The sequence below is a fragment of the Cheilinus undulatus genome, linkage group 12 (assembly GCF_018320785.1).
Source record: "Cheilinus undulatus linkage group 12, ASM1832078v1, whole genome shotgun sequence".
Lineage (NCBI taxonomy): Eukaryota > Metazoa > Chordata > Actinopteri > Labriformes > Labridae > Cheilinus > Cheilinus undulatus.
The window spans coordinates 33,070,117-33,089,024 of record NC_054876.1 but is presented as its reverse complement, the minus strand read 5'-3'; the positions used below and the strand labels follow the sequence as shown (position 1 = coordinate 33,089,024).

General features: G+C 39.1%; 1 protein-coding gene across 2 annotated transcripts in view; it reads right to left on the bottom strand.

Annotated features, from left to right (window-relative positions):
• Nucleotides 1–18,908, bottom strand: part of cadm2a (cell adhesion molecule 2a) — a 393,887-nt gene that overhangs the window by 28,247 nt on the left and 346,732 nt on the right. For both annotated transcript variants that reach the window (XM_041800910.1, XM_041800909.1), the window contains exons 5-7: nucleotides 7,123–7,284; nucleotides 6,432–6,522; nucleotides 6,168–6,346 (exon numbers count right to left, since the gene is read on the bottom strand). In XM_041800910.1, coding sequence (XP_041656844.1) covers nucleotides 6,168–6,346; nucleotides 6,432–6,522; nucleotides 7,123–7,284 — 432 coding nt within the window. The remainder of the gene's footprint in view (nucleotides 1–6,167; nucleotides 6,347–6,431; nucleotides 6,523–7,122; nucleotides 7,285–18,908) is intronic.

Below are 18,908 nucleotides of genomic sequence, written 5' to 3'. Positions count from 1 at the left end.
GGAGATGGTTAAACTAATTGTGATCCTATTCTGTAATCTTATGTATGCTCTTTTGACTGTTCTTATTTAACTGGCATGCAGACATATCAGAGACATAGCTGGGCAGTGCGTTCTGCAAGTGAACTGGAACTCTTACAGCTTACATAGGATTGGATATCTTAGAAAATATCTGTTGTGAAAATATGATACTCTTTAGATCATTCCTGTTTTGTTATTTTTAATACAATATGGCAGCAGTGCCAAAATTACCTTTACTTAAAGGTGACACATCATACCCTCTTTCCCCCTTTCAGCACAGTCCCCTGCAGTCTAAATGAAACATCTGTGCCAGTCTTTGGTCAAAATGTATTATAGATCAAGGAGCAGAGGAGTATTTGACACTGTATAAACCAGTCTTTCTCAGAGCTCTTGCTTATGGTGTGTGTCTCTTTAAATGCTAATTAGTTCTGTCTGACCCCACCCCTCTCCAAGCGGTGTGGCAACACTAATATACAATAGCTGTGTTCTTCCATGACTGTGGGTGAAGATCTATGGGTGCAGATACCAGCTGAAGGGCAGTTGTTATTACAAGGACTCATTGTGAAGTCACATGGAACTGCAGACTCAGATTGGACCATCAGAGGTTGTTTTCAGACAATGGCGGTACACATTAAGGGCTGGTTGGCTGATTTCACATTTCATGGGTTGGAAAATACTTCAGATACTCAGCCCAACACTGTTGTATATGAGAAGTAGTGGCAGGTTATTTAAAGTTACATAACTTTCAAAGCATAAATCTTGGCTCCTACTTTATTCTCTCTTAAAGCTAGCCGTTGCGCTGTTCCATTGATGCTATCCATGCCTTTGGAAGCTTTTCTAGGAAACCTGGAACTTGGGTGACTCTTTAGGATCTTTAAAGATTAAACCCACACCAGTAACTCATATATTTAATGTCTTTGTGTCAATTTTTTAAATCCATTTTCAAACATTTTTTATCATGCTTAATGCCATATTGTTTCCCCAGAATGGTGTCAACCAATGACAGGCTGTTCTGTCATCGCATCAGTTGTGTCAAACTGTGCATGCCTTAACACTTAGATCATGATGGAGACGGCCTGAATAGCTCATAGAGGAGAAAAAGGGCGAGAGAGAGGAGGCTATGATGTGGCCCTCTGAGGCCTCGTCCACACAGAGATGAATTCAGGGGGAAACGCAAATTTTTTTTTTTTTGTCGTATCTGCGTTCCATCCACATGGAAACAGCGTTTTGGGAAGCCCAAAACTTTACTTTTTGAAACCGGGTCTCAGAGTGAACAAATCTGTAAACGCTTACCATTTCATCTCCATGTGGACAGCCAACCACATCTTACTCAAAACGATTACGTCATACATAGCATTGCCCACTTAAGCTGCATGCGCAGGTCAAGCCATAACAACAATGGAGGATGACAGGGTTGTGTTCATGCTGATGAAGCTACCGAGCTTATTATGGCTTTTACAGCAAAATCTGACGCTCCTTTATCACAAACGTGAACAACAAATGGTCATGGGGAAAAGCATTCTTAGATCAACCGTGGAAAACAACCACATGGGCAACCAGGAGAAAGTTTTGGCAGTTTTCTGTAATCCTCTTCTCTCTGTTAGTGCATTTCCATGGCAGCATTACAGCGCCACATACAGGCTTGGCATATATACTACAACGTTTTCAGTGGTTTAGTGGTTCCGTGCTTACGTGGACATTTTCTTTTTTTCTTTTTTGTTTTGTTTTTTTTTTTATTTATTTTTGGGCCTTTTTCATGCCTTTATTTGATAGAGTAAGGACAGTGGATAGACTCGGAAACAGGGAAGAGAGTGGGGAGAGACATGTGGTGAAGGGCCACCGGCCGAATTTGAACCCGGGCCGCCCGCGTACATGGGTAGCGCCTTAAACCACTTGACCATCTGCGCTCGCCTACATGGACATTTTCTGATATGATTCCGTGTTTACAAATGTACGTCGCTTTGGATAAAAACATCTGCTTAATGACATTGTAACATCATACAAAACACTTTTTCAAGACGAAATAAATATATCTTTTTTGTTTCCGTGTGTCAAGGCCTGAGTCACTGCAGACAGGAACTACTTTGAATAATGGTACAAATGCAGCCAATACAAGAAAAACAAAAGGACTTGGTGTTAAATGTCATTATTTTGGAAAGCTTTTGTCACAAATATTTTTTTCATTTATGGTCCCACAGAGCTGGGAGAACAAGTTTGTGCAAAAAAATTCTTGGTTATTATTGTTTACTGTGTTTCACACATAAAAATCTGTATCTTAATTTTCACTTTAACATTATTTTGTAGTTTTATTTGCCATTTAGTTTTGTCTTTTAGTCTTTATAGTCCCATAACTTGTTTTAAATTCAAGTGACATTACTGCAGAACACATTGTTAAAACCCTGGTTATCGTGAAAAAAAGTCTATTTAAAACCTGACTGTTTATCAGAGGGTTGAGGTTTTACAAGCTTTTAAAAACAATAAATCCAGGTGAGATACAATGTTTTAAACATATTTTAGGGCTTGAAGAATTAAAAAATTCATTTTTTTTTAACATTATATGCTCCCTTTAAAGCTCCTGTTAGGACTTAAGTTATGTTGATATTAGCGCCCCCTATAGACAAAGCTCTCTTGTCTCTTGGCTGATTTTGTCTTGTATACATTTAAGACATGCTTTTCTTTCCTTTTTCAACAAAAACCCTGCTTCTCTCACTCATAGAAACATGAGTATCTTTAATATCTTTATGTTTTAGAAACCCCTTTTACCTTCACATTGACATTATCATAGTTAAATCTGTTTAGATGGATATAAAGTCAAATTAGAAAATAAATAACAAGGAGAGGCTGTCAAGTTACCCAACACTTGTTTTATGTTTTAATATGTCCTTACTTTTATTCGACTCATTTTAATTTCACTCGAGCACACGCTGTAAGCCATTTAATGGGCTGCCTTCTATTTGGAAGATGAAATTGTATTTATATGACATTTACAGTCTTGTTTTGATACACCGATCTACAAAGCACACAAGAGTCCTTGTAAACACTTGTGAAATGATGAGACTAAAGCCACAATCTTTTTGAGAATCAATTGTTGTAGATTAATGATAAAAGTGCTTTTATTTAAAAAGCAAATATGACTAGCACACAAACCATCCATCTAACAGGTTTTTTGTTTTCAGATTATGAAAAATGTCTGCACACAGCCATTAAGAAAATACATGTTTAGAAGTCTTAGTAAGTCTGTCAGTGTGTATGATATCGGGTTTCAGCTGTGTTTTATTCTCATAAGGACTCTTGTTGCAGTAATAGGGAAATTACACCTTTACTCTGGAGTGTCTTGATTCAAACAAAGGTACAACAAGGAAAGTATTTCATCAAGAATTGAATGTACTCCATGGCAGAATGCATTTCCCTCCCCTAATATGAAATGTATCATCCTACGTAGCATTTGTTGCATTTAAATTTCTCCATGTCCTTCACTCCAGAGATTTTCCCAGGTTGGCCTTGACTTCAGCCAGCAGAAAGCACTTCATGAAGTATTGATAGTAACCTTGGTTGCATCCTTCATCAGTTCCACATCTGGTTATTCCTGTATACCCGTCAAGGACGGTCAAGAACGTACCAGAAATTACTCCACCTTTGCCAAACTGTAGCCACGGCACCTGAGCGGTTTATTCTCTAATTTTTTCATCAGATTAATTCTGCTCTTAAAAAAAGGAGAAAACTGATATATTATATTGATCCACTTAGGGAAAGTCTCTTTTGTCAGTTGTTTGGTCTCTCCTGCCAAAAAACGATCTTCCTTTTCATCCCTCAGTACACATTAAGTTAGCTTCTAAAACAGATGGGAAAGAGATGTGTCTCTGCTCGTTTTTTAAAGCATTATTACTTAATGCCAGAAGACAAATGGTATTGGAGGGACTATCTGTTTTCCCGCACAGTGAGTCCTTTTATCCCCCACCTCCTCTGGCGTTGCAAGGAATTACTTATCCTTCCTGGTGATATTCCTGACAACGCAGCACTAAATTCTGCCTCCCTTACATTTCTGCTCTGCAGTGTGTGTTCTTGTGTGTGTAGGATCTGGGAAGCAGGTTTATTTAAAGAAAGGCGTTGGTGGCATTTGTGTCACCTGAGGCCCCTACTCTCTCAGTGATAGACGCTACCACTAATCACTCTCAGCATTGATGTACTATGCAGATCAGGAGCTACTATAATCCTTGTCTGAGCTAAAGGAGGAAGATTAATACTCTGCTTTATGTATCTGCAGCATTGTTTGAGTCAAAAGCATGCTGTTGCAGCCTTTCACAGGTCTTTTATCAAGGGCTGTGTCCAAGGTGGAGCTTGGGGTGGCAATGCACCCCCCCCCATTAAGTTTGGCCACCCAAGGTGCTAACCCATAATCTTACACTTTGATTGTCTGAGCCAATCACATGTCTTGCAGCTGCACCCAGACATCTGGCACATAGAACGTTCGAAAAAGCATCAAAAATTTTGAGCTTTCTGTGGTTTTATTGAAATTCCTGCAGCTCACTGGTATGTGTTTGATGCACTAACTAGCTTATATGCCCATAGCCAGAATCCTTTTACAGGAGACTAGTAATGATACTGCAAGAGATTTTTTAAATAACGTACGGGATAACATCACCTTGCAGAAAACTTTACTAACTTATCATTATTTACTCCAATAACAAAACAGTAATCACTGCTAATGCTATTTCCAACTTCAGCTTAGCGCAGTAGCCAATAAGATTGTCTTTTTCACTTGGTGGCTTTGATCTTTGACAACCAGACATCAGTGTTAACTGAGGCAAAAGGCTGAATAAAATCCACTCATATGCCAATGTTAACTTGGGTAGCATGTTGATTATTTCTAAATGTCCTTAGGAGGAGGGACTTAGCAATAGCTCAATCGATGCCAAATCTCTTGGAAGTTTAATACCTGCAAAGTTTGTTTTTTGTTGCATTCCATCTCACTTTTCTTTTCTACTAATCACTAATAATCCACTTGAAAATGCTGCAAGAGGCTTCATTTTGTCAACAGAGCTGTCTTATAATCAAACTCTTATGCAAACTCAAACTCAAGACCAACCTTTTTAGTCTGGCTTTTAACTAAATTTTATATCATTAACTTAATTCTGTTTGTGTTTTAGCATTTATCTCTCTCTAGATTTAATGTCGTCTCTTAGTCTCTTTTAGTATTTTATCCTCTTATCATAATCTACCATTCTCTTTATGTGTATTAGACTTATTGTATACAATTTTATTGAGCTATTTTAGTGCTTTTACTCTTATTTCAGTATCTTTTTGTTCTGTTTTCATTTCATTTTAATTTATTATTTCTTAAATTTCATTTTATGTTACTTTGTTTTTACATTTTAACCTAACCTCCAGTGTTTCCTCATTTTAAATTTTTAAGATGGTGTTTCCTCTGTGTGCATGATTTGAGCTTGTATAGCTCTTTTCTAGTCGTCTGACTAGTCAATGTACTTTATTACTTGCCAATATTGTGTTTGGATTGTGGAGTGGGGATGAGGGGACAGGGATGGGGTGGGAGGGATGGGGTGGGGTAGAGTCGGGTATTCTTTCTTTCTTTCTTATTCTGTTTGTGTGTAAAGCAATTTGTGCTACATAGTTTTGTATGAAAAGTGCTATACAAATAAAGATTGATTGATTGATTGATTAAAATAACTAACCAAAGCAAAACTACTTAGAGAGATAAATACTTTAGCATAAACCATCATGCTGTCAACTAACCCTTGCAACATAATTGAGTTTAGACAAAAAAAATGGACATTTACTTTAATTTATATTTCAATCCATGTCTCATTTGTTAACATGTAGGAGGCGTGATTTTTACTGCAGCCAGTCAGCAGGGGGAGCTCTAAATCTTTCGGCTTCACCACCAGGCAGCAGTGTCTCAGTCCATCTTAGTGTACAGTCTGTGCTTGGTACTTTATACTGTCATTTTTGGGGGATGCCTTCTTTGTTTGAGAGTTGCATCGCCCCAGGAAAATATTTCTGTACATGCCCCTACCTTCACCTGTCAGTGGCACCCACAAATAGCTGCTGAAGTTTTCTCTTTGTTCTCTTACTTTCATCCATGATCACAAGAGACAAAATTACCCACAGATCAGCCTGTCCTCTGAACATACCGTAGACATAGAGTACGTATTCAGCGCTGCTGGTCCCTAGGTGGTTGCCAGCTTCGCAGCGATAGGTGCCATTGTCCGTCTTGTTGAGTGACATAAAGGTGAGCTCCCTTCCCTCTACAATCACCCTGTCTAAGTCGGGAAGTTCAGCTCCGTCCTTAGTCCATTTCACAGGATCCGGCCTGGGAGGACAGAAAGAGAAAAGAAGGTTTTTGGTATATGCTCGTCTAAATAAAAGTAAACTGATGGAGAATAAGAGAGACTTACGAAGGGTTTCCTTTGGAGACACACTCCAGCTTTAGGTACTGACCCTCCTGAGCGACGGGCGTCGACCGGATGATCTCCACACGAGGAGCATCTATGACAGATGAAAAGATACAAGGTAGTTCAAAGTGAACATGCTTACATGGGTAGTAGCCCATGAAAGCATGAAGATCTTACATCAGCATTGGGAATCAATGTGCAAAAAGGCATGAGGCATGACTGGTTCATTCTACTGAATTTGTCCTTTATCATGGTACCAAAGGAAAGGCAAGGTCAAGATTGCATATTTGACTCAAATATTTAGTGTAACATGCTTTTGGGATAAGGAAACATCTAGACGTCAAATTACAAGAAAATCCAAAGTCTTTACTTTATTCACTGTTTTTACTTTCAATATCAAATCAAAGAGTTTGACTAATTGACAGAACTTAACAGCCAAATAGGCCATCTATTCAGAGAGCCATGCATCACAGAGTGTCATTATGTTTTCTTAAGATATACTTAAAGTGTAATTATAACAAGAATATACGATTGGATATGAGGGGAGCATAAGAACATTTGAGTTACATTAAGATGTATGCCAGCTAAGAAGATTCTACAGCTTCTGTTCAAAAGCTGATTTAGTGACTTCCTCCACGTGTGGAATCCATGTGCATTTGTGTGAGTGTGTACATTTCTTTGTGTGGACACTCACAGTGGACCTCCAGCACTTCAGTGGCCTGCTGTGGTGTCTGTGCGAGAGCCACATGGTCCACTTTGCAGGTGTAGGCCACTCCATCATCATTTCTGTCCACGTGCAGCTGCAGAGAGCTCCGTACCGTGAATGTCTTCCCACTTGCGTTCACCTCTTTGGCACCTTTGGAGAGAGTTGCAAACTGTCACTGATGCGGCACATTTATCTTGTAAGGCGGGATGGCCACACACCAACGTGATGTCCCTGTGTTCAACATTTCAGGTAAGCCCTGCTTTACAGCTACAGCCAGACTCTGCAAAGGCAAAGGTTATAATGAAAGTTTCACTGTATCTTAAAGCTAGTTATTTCTTTATTATAGTCCTAGGGGTGTTCTGCATACTATCACTCTTGCAAAACTCCTGACTTAAAAAGAGTTGAACAAAAAAGTGATCAAATAAGCCAAATCATGTAGCCCACATCACACATTTTCTTTGGAAAATAATTTGGCACTTCAACAGAACACATCCAGTTCTGGCATGGAGTAAAAAAAAAAACACCTAGCTGCACAATCCATCCGTATTCTTTGAATACAATGTGTATATTTACACTACAGACCTTTTATAACTACTCCTGGCCTCATCTTCCAAATCATCTTTTCTCATATTGATGCATTTCACTCTCTCTTCCCTCTACCAGACGGCTGTTTCCAACCTCATTGGGACAAAAACCAACGATTGGCAACCGCTTCAATCAGCCTTGTTGCGAAGTATGATTACGCACAGTTCCCTCCATCTGTACAACCTGTTCTCAGAGATCTGCCCGTAACACCTGCCTTGTATTACCAAGAAAAACAGCTGATCCACCTCTCTTTTCACATCAACATCCCGATCAGTGCCAACGCATTGGACAACCCAGCTTCTGCAAATTGTCGACATGATGTCCTGAAACCTGGCTTGTTCCTTGATCAAATCATTACACTCTTTGGGTCATTAACTTCCCCAGTGATTCAAGCCAAGGTTGTTAGATTAAAGTTTCATGGCCAGAACTCAGGACAAAAACCTTTCGCCAAGTTTCCTGATACTTATGGGCTTGTGGAAAGTCATTAATCCTGAAAGCATTGATGCTTAGAGGATAAATATACCCATCTAACTCGCTTTAAAAAAAATCTATAAAAGTATCATTATTAGTCTCCTAAAATAGGATACTGGCTATCGGCAAGCAAGTCAGTTAGTGCATCAAATTAACACCCATGAGCCACCCAAAGTATTCACACCTGTGGATGTTATGAATCAATCATGGTCAATCTAATATGGCTTTTTCAACAAAAAACATCTTTACTATCAAAGTGAAAACAGATTTCTACAAATTAATGTTAACTAAAATAAGATATGTACTGTGAAATAAGTGACTGCACAAATATTCATCCACTTTAAAGTGACCTAATTCAACAGAGGTGCAGCCAACTGATGCTAGATGTCTCACGGATCACCTGAGTGCATTGAATGTATCTAAAGTCAATGTGGTATAAAGATACCTGTGTCTGGAAGGTCCAGTCAATTAAGTTAGTAAGTGCTCCTGGCTACCATTACACCTTGAAGATAAAAGGACACTCCAAGCAACTGAGATAAAGGTTATCGAAAGCATAAGTAAGGGGATGGATAAAAAAAAATGTCCAAGGCACTGAAAATCCCCCAGAGTTCAGATAAATCCATCATCAAGAAATAAAAGGGATATGGCACATGCTAAAATCTACCTGGATCAGTCTATGCTCACAAACTGAGTGACTATGCAAGAAGGAGACTAGCAAGACAACCAACCAACCACCTGACCAACCAAGACTCCTGTTGCTCAGGTTTTTCACCAGTCAAAGCTTAATAAAAGAATGGCAAAGAAAAAGCCACTTTTGAAGAAAAATAATGTTAAATCTGTACAAGAGTCCACCAAAAAGCATTGGGGACACTCCATGGTCTACTGGAAGAAAGTTCTTTGGCTTGATGCGACCAAAATGGTGCTTTTTGGTAACCAGACAAGAAGCTATGTTTTGCAGACACCAAACCCCGCAGGTCACCACAAACAGACCATCCCCACTGAGAAGCATGGTGGTGGCAGCATCATGCTGTGGGGATGCTTCTCAGCAGCAGGCTCCAGAAATAGAATTTGTGGCTGATCTTGAAAAGGGCTGTTCATGAATAATATACAGCCTATGAAAACTATGTAAACTAGGTGTTTTGAAGGATTCTACCCCTGAATTGAGACACAGCCATGGAACCTGATGGGCACATTGGTTTAGATCAGTGATATAAGAGAGCAGAAGAAGTCCGCCGGTGGTGCGTCTCTTTAGTAAGCTCATTCACTGAGGCTGGCTGTCGTGTTTAATCTGAAGCTTCCCATTTCCTCGTTTTAACTTTTTCTCCGTCCACTTCCTGCCGATGCTCTCTCACACCCAGATCTTATGGCAATTATGCAAATGCGTGTCATCATCAACGAGCATTACACACACGGATCTCGGATCACACATGGCGATAATGTCATATCTAGTGAAAGTTGTCCAAACGTGGGCGTTTTATTTGATCTTTAATGCACTAATGATCATAAATACTGTCAAAAGAGCAGAAATATAAAACCAAAGCTCCAAAATGAGGCAGGGTGAAACGATGTGTCTGGAGAGCTGCAGGTGTGAGGCAGGGCTGGTTTTAGTCATTTAGAGGCCCAGGGCAAAAACCAATATGAGGCCCCTCCCCCCTTTAACTTAAGGATTAATAATGAGTGGAAAAAAATGAGAAAGTATCTCTTTTATGTTAATAAAGCCACAGAATGAAAAAAAGTATCTTTTGACATATTTTATTGATCTAAAATTGGTTAAAACCACTGGCAGATGTAAAAGGTGACCAATAGCACTGATTTATAAAACCAAATTAAAATCATAAAAAATTGAGATACAAAGTTTTAGCCTGATGTCTGTGATAAATAAAATTAAAAATCAAAATAAAAATCAGTGACATATTTCTTCATCTGACATTATACAGACACTTTTATCCCATTTAACCTCATAATTATCCACCAATTCCCAGTTTAATACCATTTCAACTACAGATTATCTGATCTATTATCTACCTTACACTCCCAGTTTGTATTGTGGCTCTCGCTAAAGTATTTTTTTAGACAATGTGGCTCTTTGGTAAAATAAGGTTGAGTACCACTGGTTTAGATTATACTCAATACAAGGTGTTATCATCCATGCTGGGAAAAAAAATGCATTGATGCACTGCTGATTCTAACTCAAAAGATAAGTAGACCCTCTACACTGACTTCCTTCGCCCCTAGATCAGTCCTTAATCTGGACTTGTGGCTTCACTCTGAGCTGCTTCAAGCAAAATGAGAGAACTGATACTCTTTGCATGGCCAGGGACAGCTTGTCAACCCCACCCATGCCTCTTTACCAGCCAGTTAATCATAACATTGAAGGAAACAAGAATGAAACGGCTGTGCTCATTTTTGTAATCTTGCACAAATTGATAAAAAAAAAAAAAAAAAAAATCAAATACTGTGCATATGTTCAGGAAACTGACTAAATCTGATATCTGCCAACTTCTGAAGGAACCTTGGCCTACACATTAGTCATAAAAGTTCTGCTAAATTTAGAACTACATTATGAAAAGGAAAATGCACAATTCCAGACCTCATAATAACATTTGAGACGAAAAAAATGAGTTAGAGTTGCTTGCACCTTCTTGCCATGTCGGAATGTAATTGCTCGTAGGTGTTTTCAGCTGCAGGCATGCTTCTTTCTTCTTTTCAGTCACACATGTTCAACAAGTCTTCTGGGGTTTTTCTGTCTGCTTACATAGGAGCCAGTGTTTCAGATCTTACTGTGTAATCATCCCTACTTTAATTTGATTTTATCAAAGAGAGAGAGAAAATGCTGTTTTACTGTCTTAAACTTGCCAGGCTTATCTATGCATTCAGGTGCTGCCCTGCTTTGTGCAATCATGTCTCTTTTTCTTTTCTCACACGGCAAATTGAAGAAAACATCAGCAAATGCACTCTCTCTCTCTCTCTCTCTCTCTCTCATGCTGGCCGCCTTTGTTTGTTCCTCCTAAAGAGACTGTTTACGCTCCATATCCTTCTCTCCTCTGCGCTCATCTGCTCCACTTTCCAAGTATATTCCACCCCACTGTCTCCTCTCCCTCTCCATCCTGCCAATCAACCATTTCACTCAGTCACTTCCCCACAAACCGCTGCAATGAGCCCGCCTCCCCTAGAGATGAATGACTGACAGGTCTGCAGCGTTAGCAACATCCATCCTGACTACAGGAGAGGGAGTGAAAATGGCTGGGTTTTTCTTCACAAGAAAGAAAGAAAGAAAGAAACTGCAGGAGACAAAGAGAAGGGGAAAGTAGCAGAGGGCTGGAGAGAGAGAGAGGATACTGGATATCTAATACCATGGCGTGCTTTAGGAGTTGCAAATGTTCCCCTCTTGTTTTTATTAGTTTTTCCACGTCCTCATAGACTGACTCTGCCTGCGTCTTTGTCACTGCTTCTGACTTAGCTCTCTCCTTCTGCATGAACCCTCTCTTTTTTGCCTGTTTCCTCTCTGTTTCTACACTGAGTTATTGAGTTAATGAGTAACAATAACACTAAAAAATGAAATCAGTCCAATCATTAGCTTTATTCTTCATATTTAAGGAATGAGCTGTTTGTGGGCTTTTGTTTTAGACAGTTTTTCAATGTATTGCCTTGATTTTGTTCTTATTTCTGGATTCTTTATGTTTAATATAGGGTTATCACTATAACAGAGTTTCAGATTTTAACATGATACAAATTCCAATGATATAAATATCTGTTTTGATACCACAGCAACAAAAATAGATCTCCTAATGGTTTGCTGTTCCATTTAATCTTAGACAACTAAATTCTCTGATGCTCTGAAGCTCAGGGACCTTCAGCACTCAGAGTTATGAACTTGTAACTGAAAGGCAGTCAGTTCAGATGGGGTGACTTTAAGGAAAAGCTCTAGTTGTTACCTCCGCCAAGGAGGTTATGTGATCGGGTGGGTTTGTTCGTTTGTTCGTTTGTTAGTTTGTTTGTTCATTCGTTAGCAACATAACTCAAAAAGCTGTGGACGGATTTTGGTGAAATTTTCAGGAAATGTCAGAAATGTCATAAGGAAGAACTGATTAGATTTTTGGGAGTAATTCGGATCACAGTCTGGGAGATAGGGAGATAGGGCTAATGGCAGAGGTCTGCGCTGTTCCCACTTTACACCAGGAGATGGCGGACATGAGTAACTTCAATCCCAGCAGCATTTTGGGTGTGTTTCTATTCAAAGTTTTGGAGTTTCTAGAGTTTGACAGTCCACCCATAGCAAAGCCAATGCTTTGCCTCACCGTGTTTCCACCCCACCAGGGAGGGAGTAATTGGTGAATGCCGTGGTGGGGGGCACATGGGGACAGATCCAGGAATTTTTGAAAGGATTTTTCACTATTGGGAGATAGGGCTAATGGCTGAGGTCTGCGCTCTCTGAGTGCTTTCCTAGTTTAGAATGTTTTTCTGTACCCCCCTCAAAAAAATTAATAAAACAAAAACAAAACAATAACATTTAAAAAAAAAATAATAATTTTTGAATTTGAAAAAAATAGCTGTTTTCTTGTTTTCTTTTATAAAAAATGAATAAATATATAAACAAACAAATAAATAGAAAAAAAGCCGTTTTCCTACTTTAAAATTTCAATTACAAAAATTGAAAAGCAAAAAATGTTTCCATATTTTTTTGTCAATTACTTTTTTGGTTTTCTTATGAAATAAATTCATTTGAATAAGCCTGGTCCGTTAGTCACATTATTTCAAAGTGATGTACAGTGCATTCAAGAAAGTAGTCATACTATAACTATTCAGACCCTTTTCAACAACACTTAAAATTTCGCTCTGGTTCCTCCTATTCCTCTGGATCTTTGCTGAGATGTTTGTACACCGTGATTTGAGTCCACCAGCAGTAAATTCATTGGTTGGACATTATTTGGAAATGCTGTCTATAGAAGGCCTCACAGCTGACAGTGCATATCAGAGTAAAAACCAAACCATGAGGTCAAAGGTACTGCCTGCAGAGCTCAGAGACAGGATTGTTGCAAGGCATGGATCTGGGGATGGCTGCAAAAAAAATGTCTGTTGTACCAAAGGTTCCCAAGAAGTTCGACACAACCAGGACCTTTCCTAAAGCTGGCTGTCAGGCCAAACTGAAAATCAGAGGAGGATGGTCTTAATAAGAGAAGTGACAAAGAACCTGATGGTCACTCTGACTGAGCTCCAGAGATCCTGTGTGGAGGTGGAACAAAGTTGCAGAAAGACAAACATCACTGCAGCCCTCCACTGATCAGGGCTTTATGGCAGAGTGGCTAGACGGATCAAATCGTGTCCAATCATTTTAATTTTGCACAGACAGACTTCAATCAAGGAATAGAAACAAAGACCGAGAGAAATGAGAGGAGCCTGAGCTAAATTTCTTTTTTTTGCAAAGGGTTCTGAATACTTCTGTCAATTTGATGTTTCAGTTTTTACTTTTAATACATATTCAAAAATTCTGTTTCTGCTTTGTTATTATGGGGTACTCAGTTTAGATCAATGAGAATAAAAATATGTTTTTGTTATTGTTGCATAAAGCCACAACATAAAATCTTACATTTTTCTTTTAAAATATTTCCATTGTGTTCCTTTTTCCCTTTGTCATTGTATTTTAATGTCCTGTGTGAAGCACTTTGAATTGCCTTGTTGCTGAAATGTGCTGAACAAATAAACTTGCCTTACCTTAAAACATAAAATTGAAAAAAGTGAAGGAGTCTGGATACTTTCTAAATCACTGTATCTGTACTTTTTGAACATTTTCAGCAGAATTTAACAACAAGCTGATAAAAATTATAACCTTTTTAGTTTTGGTTGCTTTAAGTTTGAGGTGAAATGTAGTGCTATGTGTACCTAAATATCATTCAACAAACAGAGATTAGGTTAAATTAGGTTCAGATTTGTTGTGAAACCTGGATCATTTAGTCATATCAGGCCACTGAATTTAAACTCCTAATTGTGTGTGCAGTGTTGAACATCAAATTAAAATATCTCAATCATTGTGAAGGGCACTCAGGAATGAGCTTTAGTAGCTAACTCAATGTTTTTAAAATCTTTTTGATGTGAGCTCTTAAAAATAAACCCTATGAGATTTCCAATCCTAATTAGTCTCTAATTCTTACAGAAGTTTCTTAATTGTAACTGTGCTCTATGTTGAAACAAGGTAAACTGATGAAATCGGTTCATGCATCCGCACTCCTTTAGCTTCAATGGGTTCTGATTGGCTCTGTGTGATTCAGGATAAAAGCACAGCAGAAACTTGCACACTGCGCTAAAGTTTGACTTCATTAACTTCACCACTTTGTCTAAAGTTTTCTACTAGAATATAATAACAGGCGTTTAACTGAGAGTTATACCTCCTTGTTGAAGTGCGTCAATCTGCATTCACTTTGATGGCTTCTGCAGCGATGGTGTGTGTGTGTATGTGTGTGTGTGTGTGTGTGTGTGGGTGAGAGAAAGTTTAATTGGTCTATAAATATCCTATCACATTTTAAGTGCAGCTGAAAGGAGCAGCTGACATCGAGCCGCCATTGAACTCTGGCTTGTCAATCAAAATACTCATCAAGCCGGGCTCATTGCACACAAATGCTGCTTTATTTTTGGATCTGATCGAAATGAGGGGGAAGGTTAGGTCACATACATCTGCTACTGAGGGATTTCAAGCAGTGACTGGCAAATTCAGGAGGCTTTAAGGTGCATGATTTTGAGCTGAGATTGAAAAATGTTAGGTCCTTATTTGGGATGTTGGTGACTCATGTCATCAATGTGGTGCTGCAAAGTTAATTTTATCAAATATATAATAAAAAAAATGAAAGTTCCTGTAATTTTGCATTGATCTTTTAATTCATGTGTACAAAGTGGGACCTCCTATCTCTCTGTTCCCAGTAAAAATCTCTTCCTGTTGTCCACTGGCAGTCTGCTGGATCATTCATGGCAAGTATTTGCTGTGGAAATGTAAACAAAGTCTGTGATTGTGCATGCTGTCTGACACCTACCCCATTGCAGTGATTTTAAGCATTAAAAACACATTAATTAAATAAATAATTTATTCACTGACATTCTGGTTTGCTTTTGTAGGCTGTTTAGAGACATCTGTTTTCATTTTAGTCTTTTTCACGACCGACTAAAAACCCCACACTGGATCTTTTATTAGTTTAATCTTAAATATTTTTGAATCTTCAGGCCAGGCTACACCACAATTATAGCTACACAAGTTTAGAATCTGAATTCCTCTATTTTTAAATAAAGACAACACAAACTAGCTTTGATTCTCTTTAACTTATTTTCATTTCAACTAAAGAAGAGAACCACAGGTCTGTTACAGCAGCAAACCCATGTTTGCTCCCTCATTTTTTCTCTTAGCTTTCTTGCCCAGATTTTTCTACTTCCAATCACAGATAAATTACAGAAGCCCTGAGAGAAAAAAGATGTGGTCGTGTATATTTTCAGTCTTATCTCATATATTTTTCTCTCCTGTTTTTGACTCAAGACCGCAGGAATGAAAGTTTTAGCAGTGTAATCTTTCCTGGAACTCTATTTTTTATGTGTGATAAGAAAGGTTTTACCATGAGAAGTTTTTTTCCTGGAACTCCATTTTTTGTGAGAAATGAAGTTTGAAGACTGCAGAAAGAACAGGACGAACATGGACGCCAGCTTTTGATGCCAATCTGCAACCTGTTGCCATGTTGGTAATGCTGTCTCAAACTGACCTCCAATTTCGGCTGCACTGAGCTCCAACTTGCATGTTTTTTTGACTGAATGTGAGCAACCTCACACACTGGAAGCATGTCTTCAGCGCTGCGCAGCTCTGCGCCCCTCACAGCTGCTTGAGATAACAAGGCATGAGGATAGTATGTCAACAGCAGATGGTTTCACCTTTTCGGGGATGATTTGCCGTTCTTTTCAACATAAATCAATGATTGTGTTGCTTTCACCAGGGGTGAGTACATTATGTAGTTAAGAGGTTTATGTTTGCTGCAAAGGATTTGCAGTAGTGATGATTTATGATCAGGAATCTGTGCATTGTGTTGTTTTTTAAAGTTGAACAGATCATTGTCTTGTTCAGTGTAGAATAAACCATGAGATTTACAGCACTGCTGTGGTAAAGAGGATGGTGAGCTGGAAGGCAAAGCTCTCAATCTTCGCTCCAACCCTCACCTGTTGGACACCTCCCTGTGGAGGTCTTCCTGGCATGTCAAACTGGGAGACCCCAGGGTAGGCCCAGGACTCACTGGTTATATATCTCATTTTGCCTGGGAAGGCCTCAGAAACCCCAAGGAGGAGCTAAAAAATGTTGCTGGGGAGAGATATGTCTAGCTCGTTGCCACTGTGATTTAAGCTGAAGAAGATGAATAGATGGATGGACGGAAGGATACTTAAGAAGCTTTCAAGCTGTATGGAGTGATTTGCTATACATGGATTGACACGGTTTGGCAGCATCTGTGGTGAAAATCCACATGGCGCATATCTCCAATCAAGTGGAGTGGAGTGGCGCTTCTGGGATGCACTGGGGCAAGACCAGAGCTCCCTCTAGAGAGGGAGCGATTTGCTCCACAGTGTGCTTTATAGTGGATCACAGTGCAGCCAATCTAAGCGGAAATTGGAGGTAACTCCCCTACACTTTGTGCTAATAAAGGCATGAATTATTCCCACCAACATTGTTTGGGTTTTTTGAATGTCCTCATTAGAATGAGCTTTTAAAAATGCCCAAACAACTATAAACTGACAGTTGTGGAAGCTTCAAATTGTAAGGACACATTCGTCATGAATTAGGTGATTCATGCTAAGAAGTGGTGTTTATTTTGTAATGAAAACGTGTCTCCACCTGCAGCATCTCTCCCTCTAAATAGGTAGTGCTTGGCTGTAGCTGCTGTACATTGTACTGTGGGCGGATGCTTGGAGCACTGCATGACTGAGCCAACAGCTAGCCTCGAAGGATTAGAAATGGGAATGACAGGCGTAAACATGTAAGAGTCTGACCCTTTTATACCATTTCACTGGAAAAAGGGACAAGGGAAGAAAGGGGGATGAAGGGATGGAGGAGAAAGACAAGGGAGTAGTGTTTGGGTGGAGGAAGAATCATGAGAGCTGATTAATCCTGGCAGCGTGGGTCTGAGGGCTGACTCAACATAACCTGAACTGTGTCCCATCTGAGGTTTTAAACAATATGTCCGGGCAGGAACAATGGAAACTCCTCTGTGGGTGAGAGTGACGAAAGCAGAATATGTCCCATATGCTATCAGATAGTGGCAGATGGCTGTGCAATGTAATGAAGCAGCAGTACTCCATTACAGTGTTTTCTATTCTTGATAACTTCCACTTTTACTCCACACACTTTTATTTTTAAAGAAAACTGGCACTGTTATGCAAGTCGATTTCCCCTGGGAATCATCCTCACTTAGACTGAAAACAGGAGAAATCTGAAGGTGTAGAAGTGTAAAACTGAGGTTGCCAGTCTATTAGAAAAAAATCTCTTTGGCCACCCTTCCTCTGTCTCTTCCATTCAGGCATTCTCACAACTCTTTATTCAGATACGCAGCCCAAAAGACTCAGCCGCTGTCTATTTATTCTTTGGTTTGGAGAGTCTTTTGGTTCTTTCTCAATTGTACTCTTGTGATGAGGCTGTCAATGTGCCTCTACATTCAGCATCCCTGGGTGGAGGAAAAAAGGGACAACAGGAGTGCTCATGGTGCCCTTTAACCATGAGTGTTCATGGAGAGATTACTTCAAAAGACCAGAAAGTATTAGTATAAATGATCCAGGTCAAGGCACTCAGGGTGGTTTGAAAAATATAAAAGGCCTGTAATTCATAGGGCTAGAAACATTAACAATGCACCAATAAAAAATATTCAAATATATTCGAGGATAATGTTCCTGCTCTCATACTCGTCATAGGAGAATGACTTGTTCGCCATCATTATCAGTGTCCAAAATGTTTCAATGTGGAGTGTGCTGGTCCCGTCCAGGACAGCTGAAAAATGTCCCTACACGTGAAATGTCTCCAGCCCTATATGAATTCAAAGTTCTTCTTTATTTTAAACCACCCTGAGTGCATAGACCTGGATCATTTATACCAGTATGTTTGATCTTAGTCAGGGCTTTCCACTCACATATTGCTGACATCAGGACAAAACCTCATATCTCCATAATCATCACTTTTCAAGGAACAAAAATCCCACTGTATTTTTTCAAATAATCTAACACTGAAAGATCATAGAAAACATCTTTTTGACACTTTCTATTGCTTTAGAATTCTTAAAAACACACCTATGGTTGTAAAGGGTTACCAATAGCACCGATTTTTCCAAATAAATAAATAAAAATGTAGATACAAGGTTTTGGTCTGGTGCCAGCGATATAAAGTTATCAGCCTCCTGCCAGCTAAGGGGGTCCAAAAACTCTCCCCCTCTTCCCCAGTTCATTAAAGGTGCAGTGTGTAAAATTTAGCCTAGTAGCATTTAGCTGAACAAACTTGGTGAAAATTAAACATTATATTTATAAGCAGGGCTTTCTAAAGCAGTGTTTAATCACCTTATTATATAAAATCATATTACTTCTATATACTTAGCACCAGTCTTTGATTCATACACAGTAGGGGTGTAACGGAAATATTTCGGTTCAGTACATACATCAGTTTTTACATCACGGTTTAGGAGATAGTCTGAATAAATTACATCTAAATTATTAATAAT